Source organism: Scyliorhinus torazame, chromosome 18, assembly GCF_047496885.1.
Source record: "Scyliorhinus torazame isolate Kashiwa2021f chromosome 18, sScyTor2.1, whole genome shotgun sequence".
In the NCBI taxonomy this organism is placed as follows: Eukaryota; Metazoa; Chordata; class Chondrichthyes; order Carcharhiniformes; family Scyliorhinidae; genus Scyliorhinus; species Scyliorhinus torazame.
Window position 1 is genome coordinate 149,118,920 of NC_092724.1, and position 12,538 is coordinate 149,131,457.

General features: G+C 46.9%; 1 protein-coding gene across 1 annotated transcript in view; it reads left to right on the forward strand.

The window, feature by feature from the left end:
* LOC140395604 (dynein axonemal heavy chain 17-like) overlaps positions 1-12,538 on the forward strand; it is an 896,966-nt gene that overhangs the window by 303,668 nt on the left and 580,760 nt on the right. The window contains exons 22-23 of the mRNA XM_072483576.1: positions 9,557-9,779; positions 10,937-11,053. Coding sequence (XP_072339677.1) covers positions 9,557-9,779; positions 10,937-11,053 — 340 coding nt within the window. The remainder of the gene's footprint in view (positions 1-9,556; positions 9,780-10,936; positions 11,054-12,538) is intronic.

The following is a 12,538-nucleotide window of genomic DNA, read 5'->3' on the forward strand; positions in this document are numbered from 1 at the left end:
GTTACCTTTTGCTTGATCAACTACTGTGTCACTTGCCAGATGACCATATCCTGTCTGATGTATACAGATTATTGGACATACCCACTTAAAGGCATACAGCATCTAATTCCCTCCTGCCCACCCACGACCTGTCTTCAATTTTACAGTGGATGGAAAGGCCTTGAGCTGCCCACCCCTCCTCTACCTAATTGGAGCCCTTTGTGAGCCTCCATTCCCCCCTCTCTTACCAGGGCCCTCTACCATTGCGTGACATCGATATTGACCCTGGCAACTTAAAGTAGGTAGATTTCTTGTAAAGATGAAGTTACCATAGTCCCAGATGACCATTGGCTGCTTTTCCTTTTGAGGGGGAGAGCTGACTGGCATTGCTTTAACCTGAGGATCATTGCACCTCAGGTGAGGGACATTGTTCAGAAAGTGGGCCTTCATAAATAATCTCAGCTGGTATGAGAATTGAACCTGTGTTGCTGGCCTTGTTCTGAATGATGAACCAGCTGTCTAGCCCACTGAGCTAAACCGGTCCCCTATTGTAGACTGCTTGTGGTCCAGCAGGTACCACCAGATTGACCAGCAGCTCTTTGAAATGGTACTTCTCCAGAATGAGATGTTTCATCTCGAACCATCATATCTCAATGCTGACTCTTCACCTGCAGAATTCTACTCCTATTTTCCAAGGAGCATGTGCCGCCAGATTCTTTCTACCAAAATGCATCATCTCACATTTATCTATATTGAAATAAATACTATAATTAAACACTTATTTTGTAAGTTTATTAATGTCCATTTGGATTTTGTTAATACCTCTTCACTATTAATGATAATCCATAATCGTTTATGTAAGAGTCCCGAGGCCTCATCTGAGTAAGATCTACCTAGATGAGGGAGGCGGAGTGACACTCTTAATCCAGGGGACTCTGGGACATAAATATCCGGTCCAAGTGTGGGGCGGGAGGGGGAGACCCTTTGGTGGAGTAGGAGGCGTAATATAACAGGTATAAGAAATATTTGAATTTCTTAAAGTCTTTGTTTCTGAGTAGTTGCTTGCCTGGGACTTTATATTGGCGATGAGGGTAAAGTGGAGCTGCAGGAGGCACCATTTTCTTCGGACCAGGCCCACCTCGACTAGGCCTCAGGAGGCCTACATCCAGGCTGTGGGTGTGCTACTGAGCGAATGGTTAGAGGTGTTCGACGCGGAGGCGGGTGACTGGACCCGGTATATAAAGCAAATACGTTTTTTTTGGCTAAATGACATTATTGGGGATGGTATAATGCTCTGGTCAGACCCCATTTGGAGTTTTGGGCCCCGTATCCATGGAAGGCTGGCCTTGGAAAGAGTCCAGAGGAGGTTCACAAGAATGATCACTGGAATGAAGAGCTTGTCATATGAAGAGCGGTTGAGAACTTTGGTTCTGTTCTCGTTGGAGTTTAGAAGGATGGGATCTAATTGAAACTTACAGGATACTGAGAGGCCTAGATAGAGTGGATGTGGAGAGAATGTTTCTACTGGTAGAAAAAACTAGAGTCAAAGACCACAGCCTCAGACTGAAGGGACAATTCTTTAAAACTGAGAGGAGGAGGAATTTCTTCAGCCAGAAGGGGTGAATCTGTGGAACTTATTGCCGCAGAAGGCTGTGGAGGCTGAATCACTGAGTGTCCTTCAGACAGAGATAGAAAGGTTCTTGATTGATAATGGGATCTGGGGTTATGGGGAGAAGACACGAGAATGGGGATGTGAAACATGATTGAAAGGCGGAGCAGACTCGTTGTGCCGAATGGCCGAATTCTGCTTCTATGTCTTATGGTCTTATGCTCTTATGGTCAGATAAATGGTGACGCTCCTGATGGTCTGCGGGGCAGACACTTACAGCATTATCAAGAGTCATCCCACACCCATTAGTTTGCGAATTTGTCTCTCTGATGAGTGACCATTTTGATCCGAAACCGCCATGATTGTCTGCCATTTTCCTTTCCACATGGCTGCACAAAACCAGAGAGAGCCTGTGACCGAATTCCTGCCCTGTTTACGGAAGCTCGCATAATTCTACATGTTCGGTCTGACATTATTTGAGGCTCTCTGAGACCAGGTGGTCTGCGGCATCTGTGATACGGCAAGCAGCAGTGCTTTTAGGAACTGAGTATTGAGCTGGCTTTCATTTGGGGATCCTCCCTCTTAGTTATGGCTCAGCTAAACACAAATACCTGTGGAGACAGCAACTCTGGTTAAGGCGGCTTTATTTTCCAAGCTTGGCCAACGTACGAGGGAGTGTGATTTGGATAAACACCAAAACCACTCTACATTGCTCTGGGTTCAATCATTATACAATTTCCAAAAATCAGTAGCAGATTGATTCGATCCAATCCTCGTAGCTGTCGATTTTACCTTGACCAATGAAATTTACTTTAGGCAGCATGGTAACTGCATGATCAGATCATGGTTTAACCCCATCCTGTCCCCTGACCACCTGTTGCTTTTCAGATCCCTTGCATCATTTTCTCTTGCCTTCCCCTATTCCCATTTCTCTTATCTCGGTTGGTTCCTGATTGATAAAGAAGCGTGCAGAGAGTCCTATGATCTCGTCCGGGGCGATGACAATGATGTCAATTGGGTTATTTTTAAATATGACGGACACCTTATTGTTCCTGATTCACAAGGAAAAGATTACGAGGACTTTAAATTTCAATGCAAATGATCGTATTGTACCATTGTCTGTCTAAGTACAGGCTGTTGGAGCTGGTTCCTGCTGTACCATGGTCTGCCTGAGCACAGGATGCAGAAACTACTGATAAGAACTGCTTCTTTAGCTGGCTGTGTTATTGCTGACCACATTATTTCTTCTGATTCTGTCTGTCTTAGGAATGTGGTCAAGTTAGCTATCTTAAATCTTGTCATACATTACAGCCACTACTATCAACAAGAGTTTAAATACTTGTTACTGCTTTGTTCTAAGAATTGTCATGTGAGAGTACCTTTAAGAAATGGGTGTTTATAAATGAGTATGTATACAAATATCTGTAGTGAGAGTACCTTTAAGAAATGAGTGTTTATTACTGCAGCGATGTCAGAGAGTGGGTGGAGATGGGCTGTCTGTCCGCTTTTTACTTTCGTTTTAGGCTTTTTGCTGCAGGGTATGTTTTAGTTTTGTTTTCAGTGTTGGAGCTGAAGCCAGATAGAGCAGGTGTACTGCTGTTCTCTCTGCCATGAAAAGACTATCTCTTGATCATTTGGTGAATTCAGAATTATAAATGTTTTCAGTAGTGACTTTAACCTGATGTGCTTCTGTTAAAGGTTATGTCTTTTGTAAGTCTTCTGGATGTTAAAAGATCAGCGTAAGCATTACATAGTGTTGTACTCTTTGGGGGTTGGATTTGAATTAATGGTTGCTAAGATGTTCACTGTTTGTTTTAAAAAGGTTAACTTGAGTTCATAGAATAAACATTGTTTTACTTTAAAAAATACTTTTCCATTTCTGCTGTACCACACCTGTAGAGTGGGCCGTGTGCTCCACAAAGCACAATCTATTAAAAGTTGTGGGTCAGGTGGACTCCGTTGTACACTTTGGGGTTCTCTAAACCCTGGCCCATAACAGAATATATATTTAATAGTTAATAATGATTGCATGGTATACTTTCAATGATTAGTCTCAATCTTCAATAAACTAACTCCTCGTGCCCAAGGATCCTACAGAACTCCGCTCTTTATTGGGCCTCGGAAACTATTATGGAAAATTCATCCCAAATTTAGTGACGGTGCTGGCCCACTGCATTTGTTATTAAAGAAGGCCAACAATGGTTTTGGGGCCTACCGCAACAGATGGTTTTCGACGAAATTAAACAGCGGTTATCATCTTTGTATCTGCTGACTCATTTTGATCCGCCCAAACCTTTATTATTAACCTACGATGCCCCACCCTATGGCATCAAAGCTGTGCTGGCGTACCGAATGGTTAACGGTACGGAGCCGCCCATTGTGTTTGCTTCACGCACCCTGCTGGCAGCAGAGCGGAATTACGCACAGATCGACTATGGTCTTCGGGGTGAAGCGATTCCAACAGTAAGTCTACAGACATACATTCCTGGCTTACAGACTATGAACCCCTATTCAAGGAGGCGAGGCCAATCTACCCCATGGCACCCGCCCGTATTCAGCGTTGGGCTCTGCTCTTAGTGACATATGAATACGCAATGGAACATCACCCAAAAACAAAGATTCTGCATGCAGTCACTCAGCTGCCTCACTTTGCCCATCAGCGCTCCAACACCTGCTGCATCAGACGAGGTAATCACGGCTCTACACCTTTTTGACTTTTTGCCGGTCACGGCAGCTCAGGTAATGGCATGGGCACAGAAGGACCAATTATTGGCCAGGGTCCGTCTCACAGTGTTGTACGAGGCCCAACATCGCGCTCTCTCAGAGAATCTGCATGTCTTCACCACGAAGGTGGCCAAACTCAGTGTAGTGAATGGCATCCTGCTTTGGGGTTCCCGGGTGGTCCTGGGTGTCTCGAAAATGAAGATGTTGTTCCGGATCTATATATGGTGGCCCAGAATTGACATTGCTGATAAGACTTTAGCGAAACAACCTGAAGTATTTGCAAAATGTTTATAACAATAACAAACAAAATAATAATAATATAAACATCAACATGGTAAACTAGACATTACCCACCCAACCCCTTCTGTACATCCCTTAACCATATTGCACCTACACGTCCGCCCCCCCTTCAGAATGCTGCTTCTGCTGACATTTTAATTTTCCCCGAGAAAGGCGACGAACGGCTGCCACCTCAGAGAGAACCCCAGCATTGACCCCCTCAAGGCAAACTTTATTTTCTCCAGCTTGAGAAACCCAGCGATGTCACTGACCCAAGTCTCCACACTCGGGGGCTTTGAGTCCCTCCACATTAAAAAGATCTGTCTCCGGGCTACCAGGGAGGCAAAGGCCAAAACGTCGGCCTCTTTCACTCCCTGAACTCCTGGGTCTTCTGACACTCCAAAAATCGCCATCTCTGGACTCGATACCTAGCACCTTGGACATTGCCTTGGCAAACCCGTGCCAGAATCCTCCAAGCTTCGGGCATGTCCAAAACATGTGGACATGGTTTGCTGGGCTTCCCGCACACCTCGCACATCTATCTTCTACCCCGAAAAACTTGCTCATCCTCGCCGCCGTCATGTGTACCACTTTAAACTGTATTAGACTGAGCCTGGCACATGATGAGGAAAAATTAACCCTGCTTAGGGCGTCTGCTCACAGGCCCGCCTCTAACCCCCCACCTAGCTCCTCCTCCCACTTGCCCTTCAGTTTCTCCACCGGGGTCTCCTCCACCTCCAACAACTCCTGATAGATATCCGACACTTTGCCCTCCCCTACCCAGGTACTGGACACTACTCTGTCCTGTATCCCCCGTGGCGGCAACAGCGGGAAAGCCAACACCTGTTTCCTCAGAAAGTCGCGCACTTGCAGATATCTGAAACCATTCCCCGGTGGCAACTTGAACTTGTCCTCCAGCGCCTTCAGACTGGGAAAACTCCCGTCTATGAATAGATCTCCCATCCGTCTAATTCCTGCTCTCTGCTAGCTCCGGAACCCGCCAGCTATCCTGCCTGGTGCGAACCTGTGGCTATTGCAAATCGGGGTCCAGGCCAACGCACCCTCCACCCTCTTATACCTCCTCCATTGCTCCCAGATCCTCAATGCCGCCACCACCACCGGGCTAGTGGAGTAACGGGCCGGCGAGAACGGCAGAGGTGCTGTTACCTGTGCTCCCAAACTGGTGCCTTTGCATGACACTGCCTCCATCCGCTCCCATGTCGACCTCCCCCCCACCACCCACTTCCTAATCATCGCTATGTTCACTGCCCAGTAGTAGTTGCAGAAGTTCGGCAGCGCCAACCCACCCTCCCCCCGACTGCGCTCCAACAACATTTTCTTCACATGCGAGGTTTTATTCGTCCATACAAAGCCCAAAATAATCTTGTTTACCCGCTTGAAAAAGGCCTTTGGGATGAAGATGGGGAGGCACTGGAAGACAAGCAAAAATATGGGGAGGACCATCATTTTCACGGTCTGTACTCTCCCCGCCAGCGATAATGGGAGCATATCCCATCTTTTAAAGTCCCCCTCCATTTGCTCCACCAGCCGGGTTAGGTTGTGTTTGTGTAATGCCTCCCATTTCCGAGCCACCTGTACTCCCAGGTAACGAAAGTTCCTCTCTACCATCCTAAGCGGCAGCACCTTCAGTCACCTCTCCTGCCCCCTTGCCTGGATCACGAACAATTCACTTTTTCCCATGTTTAATTTGTACCCCGAAAACCTGCAAAATTCCCCCAAGATCTGCATAACATCCCCCATCCCCTCCACCGGGCCCGAGATATACAAGAGCACAGTGAAGCCCGGTGCTCCACCCCCCCCCAAACCAGCCCCTGCCACTTCCCTGATGCTCTCAGCGCCATGGCCAATGGCTCTATAGCCAGAGCGAACAGCATCGGGGAGAGGGGGCACCCCTGCCTCGTTCCTCGGTGTAACTTAAAGTACCCCGACCTCAGCCGGTTCGTGCACACGCTCACTACCGGCGCCTGGTAGAGCAACCGCACCCAGTCAATAAAGCCCTCACCAAACCCAAACCTTCCCAGCGTCTCCCATAAATACTACCACTCTATCCGATCAAAACCTTCTCCGCATCCATCGCAACCACCACCTCCGCCTCCTCTCCTTCTGAGGGCATATGGGGCAAAGTATTTAATTATCGTGGACACGCATTTGAAATGGATAGGCATCCACCGAATGACCACAACGACATCAAGAGCCACCACTGAGCGACTCAGACAAACTTTTAGTTTTCACAGGCTTCCCGAGATATTGGTGTTGGACAACGGCACCGTTTTTACGAGTTCGGAATTTGCCGACTTTCTAAAGCAAAACTATTTCTGTAATGTATACACTGCACCTTATCACCGGTTTGGCTGAACAGGCAGTGCAGACATTTAAGCTCGGCATGCGGAAGCAGACCTCGGAGACCCGCCTCACCCCTTTCCTTTTCTACTACAGGATGACACCACCCGCCGCCACCGGAGTGGTGCCCTAAGAACTGTTAATGGGACGTTGGCTGCGCCCGCAGTTGAGCCTCATTTTGCCAGACATCGGAGAAAAGATCCTCAACCAGCAGGAACAAGTAGAGATGTGACGGGAAAAACCCATGTGGGAATCCTTAGTGGGTGACACAGTTTATGTCCGGAACTTCGCCGATGGGACGTTTTGGATCCCAGGGATGGTTGTAAAGTGACCTGGGCTGGTCTCATACTCTGTATGAATGCAGGGTATACAATCAAATAGGCATGTGGACCACCTCCACAGCTAAGCCTTGCAGGTCCATGAGGACAGACCAGAGCACCCATGACTGGTGTACTCCCTCCTCCGGAGCAGCAACTGATGACACCCAGCGAGTCAGAGATGTGGGAGGTTGACTCATCTAACTCAGACTCCGACATGGAGACTTTGCCTCCAGCAGTCGAAAAGTGTCCAGTAGCGACCGCCGAGCCAAGCACAGCGGAACCATCCAGATATTTGGTCTGGAAACGGTGCTCCTCGATTCTTTATACCCCCCCGGATCAGGAACAACGGGCGCTTGGGAGACATCCGCGAGCAAAGAGGGCAAAGGATCTCCCCCTCCTGCCATCGAGAAGGAAGACGTATCGTACTTATGGTGGGGTGTGAAAACCCTACAGGAGGCCAAGGCATTTGCAACCTCAGAGTCCCTAGGGCCTCACCTGAGTACGATCTACGTAGATGAGGGGGGCCGGAGCTACCCACTTCATCCAGGGCCTCAGTGACATAAATACCACGGCCCAAGTGCGGACCGGGCACGGGAGACCCTTCTGGGAGTAGGAGGTGTAATATAATAGGTATAATAAATAATTGAATTTCTTACAGTCATCGCTTCCGACTGGTCGCTTGCCTGGGACTTTACAGTGTGCTAATTTTGAAATTGTGAATCCAGTTCCTCAATCCAAATTGTTTACGTAAATTCTGAACAACAGTTGTCTCAGTATTGATACAGAAAATGCTGGAAAAACTCAGCAGTGACAGCATCTGTGGAGAGAGAAACAGCGGGCAAAATGTGCCCATCCTGCTGAGTTTCATGGTGCTTGGAAGCGGAGAATCTAGCAGGGGCCGGAAAATTGGAATCCCGCAATGCAGATAGTCTCAGGGTGTCCAGCTGCTGGTCCTCCTCGCTATGGGTGCCCAAGAGGCCCTGCCTTACTCCTTGAGGAGAAGGGCCAGTTGGAATGATATTGAAGTGCCACCCTCCTCCTTGCATGTTCACTGATGTATGCCACCAAGGCAATGGAGTAGCTCCTGCACCAGTGCAGGACTGATGTCCTGGACCAAGGTTTCCATGGCGGCCACTATCCTACCAGCGTTGGCCTCAGTGCTTTGGCGTGACAGCTCTCTCACCTCAGACTGAAGGTGGATAGACTCCTCCATTTTCCATTGCAATCTTGAGGAATGCTGTTGATATCCCCTCCCGATATTCCTGTGATTATCACTGCAGCTCCACCAACTGATTTAGGACCGAGTCCAGAGGCTTGTCACCTGACTCGGACTCAGCAGAATCGTGGCAACCTGCAGTGCTGATGGCCCCGGATGTCCCTGCCTTCGCCTGCTGTGTACTAGACTGTTTGCTGTGTTCACCAAATTGTGACCCCAAAGCCTGCTCTAGAACTCGGTCCTACCGAGGTGAGTGTCTTTGTGCTGGTGAAGGGTATAGGTGAATGCTGTGATGGGTCTTCTGTTGTGGTGTCCTCTGGATCTTCATCCAAGGAGCATGTCACCTTCACACCAACTTCGATAGGCATAGTTTTGGATCAAGGGGTGACACATTTAAGACTGCGAAGAGGAAGAATATCTTCACAATGAATCTTTGTAATTTTTTATCTCCATACAGCTGTGGAGGATAGTCATGAAATATACTTAGGGCTGAGATAGATTCTTGAACCATAGTAAGGGGAATGGGGAACAGACAAGAAATTGGAGTTAAGTCCAAGATCTGCTCAGCCATGATCTTATTGAATTCAAGAGTAGGATAATATGTCTATAACCTGCACTTCTTGCCTCTCTTCTTATGTTCCTGTGCCCGTCTCCTGTCCATTCCTCTAATTGCTTCATCCTCAAGAAACTGCACAGTTGATCCTTTCTGAACCCTTTCATTCGTAATCCATCCATTGACATGCTCACAGCATGTCATCCATCATGCCCTCTTTTATGTGCCAACCTGGAAATGTGATGCTAGTGCCCAGGCTCAGTTAAAGAGCCATGGTATAGCCCATTGAAGCTTTCAGTGAGTTCTTGATCAGCTAATGGTTCAAAATACAGCAATTCTTAAACACCGTGTTCTTTTAAAAAATGTTTCCATTACATTTGTCCCAATTTCTGGCTGAATCATTTTCACTGGAAAAATACTTTTGTTTGGAATTTAGTGGTTAATTTGCATTATCTACAGTGAGCACTATTCCAGTCACAAAACTAATTTGAAGCGCTGTATATTTGCTTTTCTAGTTTGAGTACGTTGGAGGCTTTCATTAAGGAGACAAATGCTGAACTAACAAAAACTGTCAAAGAAGGGGATTTGAAGGCCCTTATACAAGTCATGGGATATCTGAAAAAAGTAAAAGAGAGACAAGTGACTACAGATCATATGTTCGAACCTTTGAAGCAAACCATTGAACTACTAAAGACCTATGATGTAGAGATGCCAGAAGAAGTTCACACGCAATTACACGTATGAAATAATCATTTATGTATATATCCACAGAAACCCTACAGTGCAGGAAGAGGTAATTTGGCCCATCGAGTCTACACCAATCCTCAGAAAGGGCACATTACCTAGGCCCTCTCCCTCGCCCTATCTCTGTAACCCCATGAAATTGCATATCTTTGGACACTAAGGGGCAATTTAGCATGGTCAGTCCACCTAACCTACACATCTTTGGACTGAGGGAGGAAACCAGCACACCCGGAGGAAAGCCATGCAGACACGGAGAGAAAGTGCAAACTCCATACAGTCACCCAAGGCTAGAATCAAACCCATGTCCCCAGCACTGTGAGGCAGCAGTACTAACCTCTGTGCCACCATGCCACCCCTATAGTCTATATAAAGACTAAGGACTGGACTCTTTCACCTTGCCCGCCGCAAGAACACCGTGGGCGAGACGGCGAAAATGGAGAAATCCATTGACCTCGGGCGGGATTCTCTGGTTGCCGGGCGGAAGCGGCCGGAGAGTCGCTCCCTCAGTCTACATATAGACTTTCTGTCATTAGTTCAAAATAAATTCCATTGCCAATTTCTGGTCATCAAGAATTAGATGTCAGGCAAATAATATGACAATTTAGTAACAGTGGATTGGCCGAGAGAGATGGTAGTACAACAGGGGCTGGATTCTCCACCGGCGGGGTTCTCCGTTTTGCTGGCGCCCGGGGGTTTCCCGACGGCGTGGGGCTGCCCCACAATGGGAAACCCCATTGGCCAGCCGACGTAAAGGAGAATCTCTTTGGCAGGTCGGGGCAGAAATGTGCTTCGGCAGGCGGAGAATCCACCCAAGAGCTGTGCATCTTTAGAATACATGTGAAAGTTGATCGCCGGAACTTTCCGGCAGGTCTCGCTGATAGAATCTCCTGGTCCCACCGATGGTGAACTCCTGCCACCGGTGGAAAATCCCGCCCAATGTGTTTGTCGAGATGCTGGAGAGACTAGATAGTTATGTGAAGGAAAATGGTGAAATTAAGTGAATAGGTTCAGAGTAGGTTCATGTGCAACATAAAGACTAGCATAGACCTGTTGGGCTGAGTCATCTCCTGAGTAATTTTCAAAGATAATGATGAAAAAATGATGGTATATCATTGAATAGTTGAAATTGATTTCTGGTATTTTATTTTTAGGACCTTCCAGAACAATGGAACAATACAAAGAAAATTTCTGTTATTTGCAAGCACGCTGTGACACCTTTGCAAGCCAATGAAGTCAATGTTATTAGAAGGAAGTGTCTACGATTTGAGGTAAGACATTCCCCCCCAAAAATTGAGAGCTATTGCCCTAAAAATAAAATTCCTTCATCTATGATTTTAACCTAATGTGTTTCTAGTTATTTTTAATGTTTTTATGTCTGGTCAATTAGGAATGAGGTGAGTCCTTTAAAATATTTTAAGCTTTTGCTTGGTAGTAGTAATTTTACTGGCGATATTGCAAAATAAGTTAGCACTTGCCCTCTCACAATTGTCTGATTTCCTGATCAGAAGGGCTCAATAAGAAAGCATACCAACAGTGTGATTGAACACCCCTGCTTCGAGGCAGCCTGCCCGCAGCGATAGAAGAAGGTGTTCAATTCCAGAAATCCAGTTGGTGAAGGGTGGAACTGGGGCCTGTCTTTACATACCTTTCTAAGCATTTATTTATGGAATTACCTCTTACAAACATACACCTAACCTAGCAACCAGTTTCAGTCTGTCACTACCCTTTCTGAGATTGCATTAGAGGTTGTTAATTATTACAAACTAAATGCCACATTTGAAAGAGGCACCGCATACCCCGCCCCCTCCCCCCCAAAATTGAGAGGGAACTTAAAATAATTAAAATGAAATTTCCATTCCCCCGGTGCTCACCGATTGCAGAAGGCCTCAAGCGTACCGGTGGAAATTGTGTACTCTCTCTCCAGGGACACCCAGGCATAGCTGAAGCCATGGAAGAGAGGCAGACAATCAAGTGTGTGTGTGTATTTCTTGAGGGTTTAAATAGATGCTTAGTTAATGGCCACCATTTGCCTACAGCTGACCACAATTAATATACAAATACCGGATTGTCTTCTCTTTCTTCAAATAGAAATTAGAGTTAATATGCACAACTAAAATTTCAAAACATTTAAAATCTCCATATTCTGCACAGAACATTATATGGTGAGTAAAAACTGATTTACAGGTCATGGGGTCCTGTGCTCAGCTTCATTTCCGGATTCCCCCACTCTGGGATCTGAAGACCCAAGCCTACCCCTCACACACTCTCTCTTTCCCCCACCCTTTGCATACACTCTCTCTTCCCCCAACCCTTGCACACACTCTCTCTTCCCCCACACTGCCTCACACTCTATCTCTTTATGCGCCTGAACTCTCAAGTGCCACCTTGAAGGAGCAGGTGCTATGTCTGAGAGGGTGATTAATGGAGTGGATGTCCTGCGACCTTTGATGCCTGAACAGTGTGTCTGAACTCTAGGAGCGGCATCAGCATAGAGGCAGCTGCCATCAATCAAACACTGAAGAGTAGGCTTCACCACCGAGGACTCTCTTGCGGTTGTTTTGAGTTCGACACTACTGCTAATCCTATTGTAGCTACCTAAACTGACTAACCAGCTGCTGTCTTCCATGTGGTGGGTGTGATAATGAATCAACCCTGTGCCTCTCCTCACTGACTGTCTCCACTGGCCAAAGGGGCTGATCATGTGTGTGGTGTCCTTTATGTATGGGTTGGTGTACTGCGCTAGTGTAGTCCCT